The sequence below is a fragment of the Culicoides brevitarsis genome, chromosome 2 (genome assembly GCF_036172545.1).
Source record: "Culicoides brevitarsis isolate CSIRO-B50_1 chromosome 2, AGI_CSIRO_Cbre_v1, whole genome shotgun sequence".
NCBI classification, from domain to species: domain Eukaryota; kingdom Metazoa; phylum Arthropoda; class Insecta; order Diptera; family Ceratopogonidae; genus Culicoides; species Culicoides brevitarsis.
The window spans coordinates 12,159,860-12,174,626 of NC_087086.1; the positions used below are offsets into that span (position 1 = coordinate 12,159,860).

The following is a 14,767-nucleotide window of genomic DNA, read 5'->3' on the forward strand; positions in this document are numbered from 1 at the left end:
AACTCAAAACTGCCAAAAAATTGAAACTGAAAAAAAAATTTTTCTTTGACATAGTTTTGTTTTGAAAACTAAATCAAGAGCAAAAAAACTGTGTCAAAAACTGTGTCAAAGCAATTTTTGTCAAATCTTGCTCCAAATGGATAAAAATTTATCAGTGGGCTCTAATTTATCATTTTTAATCATTTTTTAACTCAAAACTGCCAAAAAATTGAAACTGAAAAAAAAATTTTTCTTTGACATAGTTTTGTTTTGAAAACTAAATCAAGAGAATTTTATTACTTTTCCATACTAAATAGTACTAAAAACGAAAATCTATATAATTTTTTTTTTAAATCTCCCATCCCCCATGGATTTTTTTTCAAGGATGTAACGCGAAACAGAAAACGGTTTTGGAACACCCTAAAATTGGTTTAATTTACGATTTTTTCATTATTTTGTAGTAAAAAATTGTAAATTTATTGATAAGGAAAATAAAAAAAATCAACTAATTTTTTTTTATCAAACACACGAATCTTTATTCTAAACGAAAAAAAAATCTAATCCTAAACTTATGGCTTCCACAGTTTCGCCAAGCCATCTTCCGCATACGTCGCCAACAAATTCTGATGCGGATGATGCGCCAATCCAATGACATTTTTTTCGTGCACATTCAACATTTTATCCAATTTGCCCGACGTCATCGAGAAACAATACAACACCATGTCTTCTCCCACGCAGTAAATAAACTCTCCCCGTGGCGACAAACAAGCGGTTTGGAACGCACCTCCTTCCCTTTTACCTGACGAGAACGAACGCACAATCTGCCCCTGCATATTCATAATGACGACTGTGTTGGATCTGTTACAAACCACAAAATGTTCCGGATTTTTGGGCAACAAAAGCAGCGTATTTATCGGAATGTCATTTCCCAAGGCTTTATATTGCGACAAACACTCCGTCGTCTTAATGGACCAAATGCGAACACTTCCATCGCTGGAGCAACTGAGAATTTGATGACCGTCGGTCGAAAAAACGGCTTGATTAACGAACGAAGTGTGTCCTCGGAACTCTTTCAGGAGTTTTCCTGACTTTAAACCATGCAAGCGGATCAAGAAATCGAACGATGAGGACAGGATTTGACTACTATCGCGTGAAAATTGTAACGAAATGACACCTTTCGCATGCGCCTTTTCAAATCTTCGAAGACACTGGCCTGTCATTATCTTCCAAATCTTGATTTGACCATCTTGGGATCCGGTAGCGAGCATTTCGGAGTCACGCGAGAAGACAATCGATAAAACTGCCGTGTCCATCATCATGAAATTATCCTGCGCTTGATATTTCAAATCTTTACGGATTTTTCCCGTAGTGAAATTCCACACTTCGATGAACCCATCGACACTTCCTGTCACGAAAAATTGTCCATCGGGTGAAAATTCGCCGGATTCCACGTGAGATTTTGCTCCAAACTTAATTTGACGTGCCAACTGCGTGGGATACATTTCCTCCTCTTGATCCTTGATCGCTGCCTTGCCACGGAACAAATCGATTGTCGTGCCGGGCGGCAATAATCCTTGATGTTGTTGCCATTTCAGAGCTTGTCCGAGCAACGCCAGCAATCTCGACGACGGTACGACCGAAACTTCGCCCGAAAGTGCTTGAGCGATGGCAGCACGACGTTTTTCCTTGCTGCCCCCCTCCGGATATGCTTCGCGTGGATCGAAATATGCGCGTTGCAGCATATTTTCGAGATGAATGTACCGCTCAGCTTCTTGCTGCTTCAACATTATCATGGGATCCGTTTGACGCAGTAACGAACGAGCAGCTCCGAGTTCACGTAATTCAATGAGTTCGAGTACAACTTGCTCGTACATGTCAATTAGCTTCTTATCGGGGATTTTTAGAGACTGCGTTGCTTTCATTACCGTGTCCCAATGCCCGTTTTGGATGTCGGCGACGAAACCTTCGATGCTGTCGACCGTATTGAGCGAGATTCCGGTCTCTTCTTGCAAACATTGAAGCGTTTTATGCAAATTTGACTCTTTGAGGTATTGCTGGATCAAGCGAATCACGTCAGCCGACTCGATTTCAATTGACATTTTTGAACTAAAATCACAAAAAATCAAGAAATTTCAATTTTTGGACATTAATTTTTAAATTTTGTGTCAAAAAATTACCTTTAGACCTCCAAAAATGCTCTAAAATTGGATTTTATCGATTTTTCTAGCAAAACTGGACTCAAAAATGTTTTTGTTTACCTTAAAAACTGAAACGTCAAACAACTGTCATAACAACTCGCGGCATGAGAAGTCGTGGTTCACAAAAATTTTAACTTTTAACATCAATTTTTAATAATTTTTCCTAAAAATGGTCAAAGTAAACATTGAAAAAATCAAGGAACTGCAGCAAAAGACCAAAAACATCCGAAATATCTGCATTTTAGCGCATGTTGATCATGGAAAAACTACTTTGGCTGATTCGCTTATTGCCAGCAATGGTAAAAATTTCTTTCAGAATCTTGTGAAATAAATTTCTAAAATATTTTTTTCGTTTTTAGAGATTATTTCCCAAAGATTGGCGGGTCAATTGCGTTACATGGACTCCCGTACCGACGAGCAGGAACGTCAAATCACGATGAAATGCAGTTCAATATCACTTTATCACAAATCCGTGGCAGTTAACGAGGAATTTTTGATAAATCTCATCGATTCGCCGGGTCACGTTGACTTTTCGAGCGAAGTATCGACCGCGATTCGATTGTGCGATGGCGCTGTAATTGTTGTGGATGCTGTCGAAGGCGTTTGTGCCCAAACGAGGGTCTGTTTGCAGCAGGCGTACAACGAACACTTGAAACCGGTGCTTTTTATCAACAAAATTGACCGGCTCATCATGGAAATGGACCTCAACACGACAGATGCGTACAAAAGAATCACCCAAATTTTGGAACAAATCAACGCGGTGCTCGGAAATATCTTTGCAAGTGATGTTTTGTCGAAAGAAACGGAAGATAGTCATATTTCAGCGTTGGAAGACTCTGACGATTCATCTCTTTACTTCGATCCGTTGCTGGGAAACGTGATTTTCGGTTCGGCTTTGGATAATTGGGGATTCACGATTGACACTTTTGCCGCGTTGTGCGCTCCAAAGCTCCAAATGAGCGTAAATGACGTCAAAAATGGGTTATGGGGCAACTTTTACTACAGCCAAGCAAAGAAAAAGATCGAAAACGGCGCTTCCGATAAGGGACGAAAGCCGATGTTCGTTTCCATGATCCTCGATCCGATTTGGAAAATTTATTCGTTGGCCATGGAAAAGCAAAATACCGAATTTGAGGCATTTGGGAAGAAATTGGGACTGAATTTGACGAAACGTGACCTGAATTTCGTCGATCCGAGGGTTCCGATTAAAGCACTTTTCTCCCAGTGGCTGTCTTTGCATCAACAATTGTTCGAGATGATCGTACAAAAGATTCCGGCGCCAAATGCGATCACAACAGAGAAGTTGTACAAACTTTTATCGACAAATCCCGATCATATCAAAAGTCTTCCAGAGGAAACGCAGAATTTGACGAAGGAATTATCGAAATGTGACCCGTTGGAAGCGACAAAAATCGTTTTTGTCTCAAAAATGTTCGCAGTTAACGTGAAAACATCTCCAGAATTGCAAAAATTGCAAAATGACCCGAACGACGATGAAGTATTTCTCGCATTTGCTCGTGTCTACAGCGGAACGTTGCGCGTTAACGACAAAGTTTTCGTTTTAGGGCCCAAACACAGTCCAAATAACGTGGAAAATAGTCCTTACATCACGGAAATCACCGTAAAGCATCTTTTTCAGCTCATGGGACGCGATCTCGAGGCAGTCACGGAAGTTCCTGCGGGAAATATCGTCGGAATTGGCGGTTTGGAGTCCGTTATCTTCAAAACAGCTACTCTCAGTACCACGCCGTACTGTCCGCCATTCATAGATTTGCCAAATATTGCAACGCCCATCCTCAGAGTCGCCGTTGAACCGAAAAATCTTCAAGATATGCCGAAATTGCTTGCAGGATTGAAGTTGTTGAACCAAGCGGATCCTTGTGTGCAAGTCCTGATTCAAGAAACGGGCGAACATTGCTTGTTAACGCTCGGAGAAGTGCATTTGGAACGTTGTATCAAGGATTTGGAAGAAACTTTTGCCAAAATTGAAGTTCAAACGTCGAAACCGATCGTGCCTTTTAGAGAGACAATCGTTAAATTCGTCCCTGCTGAAGATGCGGAAGATGTTAAACTGAAAACGCGCGAAGATTTTGTCGTCGAAATGCAAACTGCCAATAAATTGTGCCAAATTACCATGAGAGCGGCACCTTTGCCAGCGGAAGTTACCAAATTATTAGAAGATAATGCGGAAATTATCTCAAAATTGTTGGATAACAGCTCAAATTTACCTAAAATCGAGGAATTTAAGAAAAATTTGATCATGGAAATGGAAAAAAATGACACTGACATACCTTTTAAGTCCTTAGATCAAATTTGGAGCATCGCAACGAAGAAAGTTCCCACGAATATTTTGCTCAATTGCACGGATTTCAAGAACGGAAGTCCTTTTCTCGCTGATTTTGTGAAAAATGACTCCGATATTCGCTCAAAATATGACAATTCCTTCATCAATGGGTTCCAACTCGCCACACAATGCGGTCCAATTTGCGAAGAGCCCATGCAAGGTGTCTGTTTCATCATCGAAAAGTGGGAAATTCAAGACGTCGACACCGAATCCACTGCCAATTACGGTCCCTTTTCCGGTCAAATCATTTCCGTGGTGAAAGAAGCCTGCAAACGTGCCTTCCAACTGCATCCACAGCGACTTGTGACGCCAATGTACACATGTACCATCGTTGTCGACGTGAATGTTCTCAATAAATTATATGCCGTCATTGGGAAAAGAAACGGCGAAATTGTTTCCGCTGACTTAATTGAAGGCAGCGGGCAATTTAGTGTGACAGCGAATTTGCCTGTAATCGAATCTTTTAATTTTGCCAAGCAAATTAGGACAGAAACGTCGGGATTGGCGATGCCTCAACTGATTTTCAGTCATTGGAAGGTGCTGGAAATGGATCCGTATTGGGTGCCCACGACAAAAGAGGAGATTGAGCAATACGGCGATAAAGCAGATTCGGTAAATGTGGTGAGGGTTTACATGGATTCCGTGCGGGAACGGAAAGGGCTTTATGTCGAGAAGAAAGTTGTGGAACACGCGGAAAAGCAAAGAACGCTTTCGAAGAATAAATAAAGTTTTTATTTTATTTTTTTTTTAACAAAAAATATATGAATTTCTTAAAATTTTATTCGAGAAAAGGCGCGAAAAATAATTTTGACAGATGACAGGTGTCAAAAATTTTGAAGAAAATTAATTAAAAATTGTTTTAAAAGTTAAAAAAACATAAAAATTTAGAATTATTTTTATAAAAATTTTAAAGTAGATCAAAATTAATTTTTAAATTGCACAAAAATTAAAATTTTACAAACAAATTTTGACATCTGTCAAAATTTTGAAAGATAAAAATATGGCGTTTAAGACTTAAGAAGCTAATTTTTTATTAAATAATTTTTGTAATTAATATTTTCAATTAAATTTTCTCATTCAATTCTCATGATTTTAAAAAATTTTATCAAAAATTTTGACATTTGTCATTTTGACAGTTATGACATTTCCAAATTTTTTAAAGAAAATTAAAAATTTTTAGCAAATAAAAATTTGAAATGTTAAATTTTTCATGAAAATTATTGCTAAAATTTTTAAACTACTTCAAAAATAAAAATAATAAAAAATAAAATAATAAAAGAGAAAAATAATTAAAAATTTTGACATCTGTCATATTTTGACAGCTGAAATTTTGACACTTTTATTTTAATTTTTTGATGAAAATTTAAATTTTTTAACCAATTTTTCTTTAAAATGAACTTTTTTCGTATTTTTGTTACAAAATAAATTCTAAATTGTTCAACAATTTAGTTAATATCAAAAATTTGACATCTGTCATAAATTTGGTTGTCAAAAATTAAGTAGATTTTTAATTTTAAATCAAATTTATGTTTCTAAATTGAACGTTTTTAAGCAAAATTAGAAAAAATTGTTAAAAAATTAAATTTTAACATAAAATTCTCATCTGTCAAAAATATTTTCTCAACTTTCCCCTTAAAGTAGATTCGATAAAAAAAACATTTAATTCAATTTTCAACACACTCCTCAACGCCGGCTTCCTCATTCATGCTCTCCAGCCGTTTTTTCTTCCTCTCACACCTGCTACAACTCGTTCCCGTCGTATAACACATTTTATGATACAAATTCGAGCATTCCGTGCACTGCACAGTATTATCCAAGTCAAACGGATAAATAATCGTCTGATCCGAGCAAATTTCGCAAATAAATCCCTGCTGACTACACAACTGGCAATTCAGGATATGTTTGAACCCAAAATCCACTGCACTGCTCAACATATTCTCAAATTGCCCGTCAGCGAGCATCTCAAAATCCGCTATTGAGTATTTATGGACGAAATTGAAGAAATATTCGCGATATCCAAGCATTTCTTTGAACGTATTTGTGACAGTTTCGCAATTTATCATGTACTGACTCATGGAATTGAGCTTCAACCGAAGATTTTTAAGACGATGCATCATTTTAATTTTCGTATAATCAGGATTTAGTTTCTAAAAATGATCGATTTTAGCATTTTTAAGGATTATTTTAGAAGAAAAGTGACTTACATCGATGTCAATGAAGGGCTCATAACGAAATTCCTTGAAAAAATTGGCAGCATCTGCGTTCACGTTATATTTACGAAAGTCCCAGTTGTAAATGACGCGCGACGGAATGATACAAAGGTCTTTGCTCATGCAGTTATCACAGTAATAGTACCCAGAAAATGAACAAATTCTGTAAAAAATTAAATTTTTAATGGAATTTTATTGGAAAAAGTCATTTTTTTTACTTACTGAGTGCCTTCAAAGTCGATACTGATGGGCGTCGAGCATTTTTTGCATTTGAAATCCTGTCCATCGAGTCCTACTTCGTTCGTTAGCATGCACAACTGTTCGACGAGCGGTTGTAAATCCACTAATTTGTACTTTTTGCTCTTGTAAAAGCTATTTGGGTCCATTTTATCCCAATCATCTTCACTTTCGCCCTTTTCACTGTCGTCATCTTCCTTCACCTTGATCATATTCGACTCAAAATTACTCCAAACCTCTTTGATTCCCGGTTGTGCCTTCTTTTCCACACTTTTTTCGTTGTGCGTCTTGTACTTTTCCAGCAACGTGCTCAAATCGTATTTATCCAGGTCCGTTTCTCGTCGATTTCCCGCCGAATCGATGTCTGGCGTGTGTTCCGGCGACATTGGAGACACTTGCGGCGAGATTGCCGTGCGAATTCCATCGTCATCCATGAGAATTTGCGAGTCTGACATGCTAACTTGGTCTTCGTCGTGCAATCGTGGCGGAAAAAGCAACAAACTGGGACGTTCGCTGTACGTTTCCGTCAAACAAGCATCTTCGACGGAGCTGGGGGTCATTTTGTCGGAACATGCACTCGCCGCGGGACTCACACTAAACTCGATGGCAGGCGTTTTTGTGTAACGTCGAAGGTAACTTTCGTGATCTTTCGGCAGGGAACTTGCCACATCCTCGGCATTGTCAATTTGAAGGGATTTTCTCGCAACCGACCAAATTCCCGAGAGTTCGAGTGTCATGTTGGGCCATTGATTCAACAAACTCGTGTTGATATTGAACTTAAATGCCGCTTTTGTCTCCATGGGTTCAATTAACTTCAAAATACTCAAAACGAGTACTTTATCTCGCAAAAAGGCGTATTTGTAATAATACGAAGTAAGGGTTCGCGGACTATTGACAATCATCGTCAAGTAACTCGACAAGGTGTTATCATTCAAAATCTGGCGAATGAACGCCCGACAATAGGCAATGTCGGAATTCAGTTGGGTCTTTTGCTGCAACGACGTGATAATGTCACGATGTGCAATTGTCATGAGAACATTCATGAAACTCGGTTCGGGACGACGATCCAAATTGGAAGTCGATAAAAAATCCACGGTGATGCTGAAGAGCGAGTGTTTGAGGCCATGCAGGAAAAGAGCTTCCAAGCCACAACAGAATTCAGTGTAATCTTGACTAGCTGAAAAAATAAAGGGGGAAGTCCCAATTAGTCATCGAAGCTTTATCAAAAATAGGAGCTTACGTACAATTAAGTGATTGCTCAGCTTCGAGAACGATAATTTCGATATTTTCTCGCAGACAAGTGAATATTTTTTGTTTTACAAGGCGATCTCGTTCATCTTTGGCTTCTTTAATTTGTGTGTTCGACGTGAAAAAGTTCATTTTGCCAGTTTAGACAATCCACAGGATTTAAAAGTGATAAGAGGAGAAGAAGTTCGATTCAATTTTGTTTTGTTTTGGACCAGCCTTTGTTTTCTTTTTGCTTTTGTACGTTCTGTACGCCTCAAAAAATGAAAAAGTGGTTTTTTATTTTGTTACTCCTCAGAAATTACGTTGGCGCAAAGTGATTTTTTGAATTATATACCGTTCTACTTCTTCTTTTATTACATTTTTACGGATAATTAAGGAAACTGTGCCATATATTCATAATATATTTGTCGAAGTTTCAATTCGATGATATTCCCCAAATGTCTCCATTGTTCATTTTACATCGTTGTAGAAGATTCAATTATTTTAATCATATAAATAATCCTTGGGTTTCTTTTTAAATTGAGGCATTATAGGTTTTAGTAAATTCGTTGAAAAGTGATGCCCCCACTGTAAAGTTGAATTTTACCTTTAATAGTATTGAAGATTTTTCGTGATGTTAAGAATTTTTTTTGTTCAATTTTCATAAGGTTGGTAAGAGCTGACAAAATTACGTATTTCTTTGTCATTTAATTAATTTTGAAATTATCCAGGTTTATGTTCGACTTATAGCGAAAATTAAGTGCAGCGAATAGGTGTCAAATAAGTTATTTAATTGAAATCTGGTAATTAGTGAAATTTAATGAAGAAAAGAATGAAAAAAATGCTAATTTATTAATTTCATGTTAGTCATAGCACGTGTGCATCATTTATTGTCGTCAACGTGAGCCACAAAGCACAATTAGAGAAAAGTACAAGAAGTAAGAAATATTGTGATTGTGACTATTTAGTAGTTAGAACTTAAAGAGTTTTTTTGTAGATTGACATAATTAAGGAAAAAGGCAACCACAGAGCAGGCAAAAGACTTTTTGTATGATTTTTGATCAATTTCAAGCTTAAAAATTTTCTCTTGGGCTCTCAAAATGAAAATTACGTATTTTTACTTTTTATAGATAAACAGAATTTCAAGTTTTTATAAGTAAATTTTGAAAAGTGATTTTTGATCATTTATTTGAAGATTTTGTCATTTTAGTTGATTTTTTTTTCCTCAAATGAAAATTACGTAATTTTTACGTATTTTTTATTTTTCAATTTTCAAGCTTAAGAACCATCCAAAAGACATCCAAAGCACTTTTGTATGATTTTTGATCAATTTCAAGCTTAAAAATTATCAAATGGGCTCTCAAAATGAAAATTACGTATTTTTACGTATTTTTTACGTAATTTTTATTCATGAATTTTCAAGCTTAAGAACCATCCAAAAGACATCCAAAGCACTTTTGTATGATTTTTGATCAATTTCAAGCCTAAATTAGCTCTAAAAACTCAAAACAAAATTTTATAAAAGTTTAAAGGGTTGAAAGTAAAAAAAAAATTAAAAAAATTAAAGAAAAAAATTAAAAAATGTTTTAAAAAAATTAAAAAATTTTACAAAAATTATTTCAAAAAATTTCTAAATTAAAATTAATTAAAATAAAAAAAAAATTAAATAAAAATTTTTTAAAATTAAATTAATACAAAAATTACCTCTAAATAATATTTCTCCAATAATCGAAAATTACGCAGAGAGCTTCAACGTGCTGAGAGTTCAATAGTTTCGATAAGAATGAATGTTTTTTCTTTCTCATGAAAAATTCAAGAAAGTCAATTCTGGATCTCAATGCTTGATTTTGTACCTTTTGTAATTCATTTAAATCAGTTTCATTGTTCAAAATAAAAATATTATTAAAACTTCCCCAACCCATTTTCTTAAATTTATATTTTATTGCACTCTAAATATACATTTCATTAAGTACCCATTTTCATTTAAATATTTATAAATGCGTCGAATCCTTATTATTGTTATTTTCTGATCGATTTTCCATTCGATCACAAACCTTTTTAATTATTTGAGTGAATGGAAATTCAAACAGCAATGAAAATACTGTTGCTAATCGATATATTAAATATACATAACCAACTACGGTAATTGTCTAAAAAAAATCAAAAGTTAATTAAAAATTTAAATTAAATTAATGCAATTGATACTTACCGTGCTTACAAGTTCAATATGGAATGGCACATCCGAAATCATTGACACAAAATAAATTAAAATTGGATTCACCAAATAAGCAGCGAAAGATAAGCGACTTATAACTACAAGGCTTGGAGATCCTAAAATTTTTGTTACTATTCCGCCATATCCTCTTGAACACATGAAAACTATCCACATGATGGTTCCGCAATACATTGGGCGACAAATTCCCGCGAAAAACATTCCTAAATATTGGTTTTCAACACGGAATACTTGAGCAAGAAATAGTGACAAGTTTATCGTCAGAGCAATTATCCATCCAATTACGACAAAAACTTTATTAAGTTTCAAATCTTCGTCGAGTTTGACAAAAAGCCATCCAGAAAACACTCCAACCAAGTAGCCTCCTAAAAAAAATTATTAAAAAAAATTCTTAATTATTTTGATTTTAAACTTACCAATTCGAGTATATGTTGGATAGTAAAGTGTATCAATTGAATTGAACTGCACATCGAGTAAATATGAAAAGTTTTCTGTCCATCCAACGTATCCTGAATAAATGCAAGATCCCAAAAATACAAGAACAAAGCCAAAAATCGAAGTTTTAGGAAATCTCAAGGAAAGCACAAGTAATATGATGGTTATCAAAAAACATTGGAAATCAGCACTCAAGTACCAAGAATTTGTCATGCACATATCTGACATTTTCCACCAATTGTTGATGAACAAGAAATTACGCCACCAATAGTGCTCGCAATTGTAGTCTGTTTGTTCAATGAAATGGTATGTTGATGCGTCTCTTAGATAAAATGCTAACGATGTGGTGAAGAGGAAGGCAGGAATGTAGGGAATTGCAAGTCTAAAGAAAAAGTTAAGTAAAAAAATTTAAAATTTATATCAGTGAACTGAAATTTGAAAAAGAAAGTACCTTAGATATCTTAAAAGAATCGCTTTCCATAATAATCTAATTGGATTTTTAGCTGCTTTCCCTTCAGTTTCTTTCAAGTGGTCAAAAAATGTGTAGGCCAAAAGAAATCCACTGAAAAAAATATTAAAAAATGAATTTAATAGACAATTTAGGCACAAATCTATATTAAGGATTATCTTAAAGTTGAGAAAATTGCACAACAACAATTTTCAAAGAAATTTTCAACTAAAGAATCAACTTAATCTCTGTTTCAAGAGTCTTTCTTCAAAGTTTTTTAAAAATAATTTAAAAAAATTTTTTAAAATTTTTTTTGAACTTCCTGTTTTAAAAAGCCGAAAATCTAAAATAAAAAAAAAAGTTAAAAAATATTCATCAAAAATTAATGTTTTTTTTAAAATACTTTTTTTGATTTTTTTTCAAATCTTTTTTTTTTTTTTAAATAATCTTGTAATTTTTAGTTTTGAAAATGATAATCTCAAAATTTTATTTGTAACTTTATTTTTTCAAAAAAAAGTTTCTTAAATTTTTTTTCTGAAAAATTATTTTTCAATTATTTAAAAATTTCTGAAAAATTTTAAATTGAAATTCTTTGTAAGAAGGCCGATTAAAAACAAAATCAAAAATATTTTTATGACCATTTTAAAATTTAATTTTTTTCAATTTTGTATTAAAAAGTAAAAATTTCAAATTTTTTTTTTGTTGTCCCAAAAATTTTTTTGGGAAAAAAAAATTATAAAAAATTTTCGGCCTAAATAATTTTTTTTAAATATTTTTTTAGGCTTTTTTTTCTTAATTGTAATTATTTTTTTAAATTACGAATTTTTTTTTTTCAAATCCGTTTTTTGAAAAAAAAATTTTTTCGAAAAAAAGTTAAAAAAATTTAGCTTTTTTTGAATAATTAAAAATTTTTTAAATCATTTTTTAAATATTGAAATAAATTTAAGTTATATAGAACACAATTTCAATACAAAAAATTTAACGAATTTTTACGAAATTTAATTTTTTTTTTAATTTTTTTTTTTTTGAGCAGAAATCGGAATTTTAAAAATTTTGGACTTTTATTTTTTATTTTCAAATGGGTTAAGTAACAAATTAAAAAAAAATTATGAAGCGGCTATAATATTGAACATAATTCTTTTATAAATTGATCGAAATATCAGTTACAAAAATTGTTTTGTTACAATTACGTTTATATCAATCATTAAGTACATGAAATATTGAAATATAATACGCGACAAGAAGTAGATACAAGAAGTATGTGATAATTAACTGCTTTGGTATATTACCTACTGATACTTCATATTGCACTTTTTGCATTATTTTTATATTCCATGAATTTCTTGTAAATATAACGTAAACCGATATATGTATGTCAATTGCGTCACAAATATCCTTGTTTCATCTTTTTATGAATTTAACTCAAAAAATCAACAAAAATAACTTAAAAAGACCTTCAACTTTTTTTAAAAGATATTTATGCATAACCGATGCCCATGACTAAGATTAATGGTAAAATTTTAAAATACTCTTCAAATTAATTAAAATCAAAATAAAAATTATTAAATATCACAAAAAAACTTTTGGTTGTAACGGAACAATGCAAATTTAACGGTTTTAATAACAATAACACATGTTACACATACCTCAGTGCAAAAAACGTGTCCACATTTATCGCTGCATTGAGCATTGGTTGTGCAATTACCAATCCTGCGAAATTCATTGCCAACTGCATATTGTCAATAGAGCCGAACGAGAAGAAGTATACGTGTGCTGCAATAATCCATATCATGCCGATTGCTCTAAATAGGAAGAAGGAACTAGTTATTGCATGTGTTTTAAAAAAGAATAACACAAAAGTGAATGTTTGTGTTTTTTTGTAAGTTAACCTTTGAAAAGTTCATTTACCTTAAGCCATGGATTGCTGAGAGGGATTTCTTCGTCATGTGAATTGAGGTAAGTTTTTGATAATTGTCACTTATTGAAAAACTTGTGAAAATTTCGGATATTAGACTTTGCTTTGTTGTATTTTGAAGAGCTTTAACTCCCATTTCGTTACCATCTGAAACTTTTTTATCCGGCGTAAGGACAACATTATTCCAAAAGGGTTTGCGAAGACATTTTCCATAAATAGTGCCAAATATGACCAAAAGCAAAATGATACTTAGACCAATTCTGAAAAGAAAAAAAATAAATTTTCATATTTTTTTTTAATTTTTAAATGAAAACTCACAAAGTCAACATCAAAAAGACATTTCCTAAAGCTCTTTCACTGGCAGTTGTGTGTTTCGCATCGAGAATCGTGTAATTAGCTCCAATTAAGAAATATTCTTCTTTATTTCTCTGGAGTACTTGATCAACGAGCATTGATGTCTCTTTCGGGTCACAAACAGTAGGAAAGCATAATCCAATGTGAACAATACTTTTGTCGTAAATTTTTTGTTCAATTTGGTATTTGGAATCGTGTTTGATATGAACAACTTGATAATTCACCAAAAAAGGAGGTCGAGCCGTCGAAAGGTTTTGATGATGATTTCTTTCGTAACGAGGCGATAAACTGATGATAAGAGGCTCTCGCAAAACTTGACATAACTCCTTCGATGAAGTCCAATAATTATTTCCCCAAACGAATCCGGGTTCCATGCGCCCAGCAGCATCGTTTACTTTGAACGTACAAAAGTATCAAAAAATAAGGAAAACACTTCTGGTAAGTTACTTACATTTTATAGCCCATATTTCATTATTTTGAAGACCTATTTTAGTCTGTATTAATTGATTTCTGCAACTTTCAGTAAGATTTAATTCATTTTCTAATCCTTCTAATTCTAAAATTTGTTGCAATACAGTTTTTCCTTCAGCAAAATGCCCAAGGAACAGAATGTATAAAAATATTCTGATGATCAATTCAAACTCTTTCATTGCGAATAATACAAATAATTAAAATCACAAGTATCTCCTATTTTTTTAAGCAATTGAAACTAGCAGACCGATCACCATGAGTGCAAATCGCGAACTGATCAAAATGAATCAAGATATTCTTAGTATTTCTGTTATTATCCTTTTTGCTTCTTCTCTTAAATTACGTGTTGCATTGTATTTTTTGTAATAATTTGTAGTAGTTCACGCATAACAGGTATGTATTGCGCATGGTATAATAGTGCAAACGAGATTGTCATCCTGAATCAACTTAACCGGGTTTTTAATGTTATAGCACAGACCTATATAGATTAAACTGGATATTTTATTCTACTTTTGTGACAATTTTAATTAAATTGAAGGTTTTGATAATAATCAACAATTTGGTAAGTGAAAAATCTCTCATAAAATTAAAAATTTAATGAGAAATTAATATTAAGATCATCTTTTCTTAAGTCCGTTCCAAATATAACTTTCTTTTCCCTTTTCTACAGATCTGAAAAATTCTAATATTTTCTCTTAATACATACTTTTAATCTT

General features: G+C 33.2%; 4 protein-coding genes and 1 long non-coding RNA gene across 5 annotated transcripts in view; 2 read left to right on the top strand and 3 right to left on the bottom strand.

The window, feature by feature from the left end:
• The window catches only part of LOC134832263 (uncharacterized), a 219,740-nt gene extending 210,503 nt beyond the window's left edge, over positions 1–9,237 (top strand). The window contains exons 2-4 of the long non-coding RNA XR_010162056.1: positions 8,927–8,998; positions 9,063–9,133; positions 9,193–9,237. This is a non-coding gene — a long non-coding RNA (uncharacterized LOC134832263). The remainder of the gene's footprint in view (positions 1–8,926; positions 8,999–9,062; positions 9,134–9,192) is intronic.
• On the bottom strand, positions 497–2,233 carry LOC134829519 (WD40 repeat-containing protein SMU1). Its single transcript, XM_063842610.1, has 2 exons — positions 2,157–2,233; positions 497–2,085 (listed from the first exon to the last, which is right to left on the bottom strand). The coding sequence occupies exon 2, from the start codon at positions 2,076–2,078 to the stop codon at positions 549–551; it is 1,530 nt and encodes a 509-aa protein (XP_063698680.1). The 5' UTR covers positions 2,079–2,085; positions 2,157–2,233; the 3' UTR covers positions 497–548.
• On the top strand, positions 2,288–5,357 carry LOC134831910 (elongation factor-like GTPase 1). Its single transcript, XM_063845750.1, has 2 exons — positions 2,288–2,476; positions 2,537–5,357. The coding sequence occupies exons 1-2, from the start codon at positions 2,347–2,349 to the stop codon at positions 5,245–5,247; spliced, it is 2,841 nt and encodes a 946-aa protein (XP_063701820.1). The 5' UTR covers positions 2,288–2,346; the 3' UTR covers positions 5,248–5,357.
• On the bottom strand, positions 5,875–8,417 carry LOC134830701 (pleckstrin homology domain-containing family M member 1). The gene is made up of 4 exons (XM_063844258.1): positions 8,213–8,417; positions 6,954–8,145; positions 6,726–6,894; positions 5,875–6,668 (listed from the first exon to the last, which is right to left on the bottom strand). Exons 1-4 carry the CDS (start codon positions 8,346–8,348, stop codon positions 6,186–6,188), a joined length of 1,980 nt encoding a protein of 659 aa, XP_063700328.1. The 5' UTR covers positions 8,349–8,417; the 3' UTR covers positions 5,875–6,185.
• Positions 9,238–10,186: 949 nt separating the features above from the next.
• Positions 10,187–13,954, bottom strand: LOC134828511 (nose resistant to fluoxetine protein 6-like). The gene is made up of 6 exons (XM_063841491.1): positions 13,545–13,954; positions 13,220–13,486; positions 11,315–11,425; positions 10,845–11,245; positions 10,405–10,793; positions 10,187–10,345 (listed from the first exon to the last, which is right to left on the bottom strand). Exons 1-6 carry the CDS (start codon positions 13,952–13,954, stop codon positions 10,187–10,189), a joined length of 1,737 nt encoding a protein of 578 aa, XP_063697561.1.
• Positions 13,955–14,767: the final 813 nt, after the last annotated feature.

Bases quoted from the DNA above. Each gene is read 5' to 3' on its own strand.
- LOC134828511 (XM_063841491.1), bottom strand. From the start codon at position 13,954: ATGGAACCCGGATTCGTTTGGGGAAATAATTATTGGACTTCATCGAAG. The intron at 11,426-13,219 runs GTAAATGAACTT...TATTTTTTTCAG, and splicing joins TCAGCAATCCATGGCTTAAG to TGGATTTCTTTTGGCCTACA. The intron at 10,346-10,404 runs GTAAGTATCAAT...GATTTTTTTTAG, and splicing joins ATATTGAACTTGTAAGCACG to ACAATTACCGTAGTTGGTTA.
- LOC134829519 (XM_063842610.1), bottom strand. From the start codon at position 2,078: ATGTCAATTGAAATCGAGTCGGCTGACGTGATTCGCTTGATCCAGCAA.
- LOC134830701 (XM_063844258.1), bottom strand. From the start codon at position 8,348: ATGAACTTTTTCACGTCGAACACACAAATTAAAGAAGCCAAAGATGAA. The intron at 6,895-6,953 runs GTAAGTAAAAAA...AATTTTTTACAG, and splicing joins ATCGACTTTGAAGGCACTCA to AATTTGTTCATTTTCTGGGT. The intron at 6,669-6,725 runs GTAAGTCACTTT...GATCATTTTTAG, and splicing joins AGCCCTTCATTGACATCGAT to AAACTAAATCCTGATTATAC.
- LOC134831910 (XM_063845750.1), top strand. From the start codon at position 2,347: ATGGTCAAAGTAAACATTGAAAAAATCAAGGAACTGCAGCAAAAGACC. The intron at 2,477-2,536 runs GTAAAAATTTCT...TTTCGTTTTTAG, and splicing joins TTCGCTTATTGCCAGCAATG to AGATTATTTCCCAAAGATTG.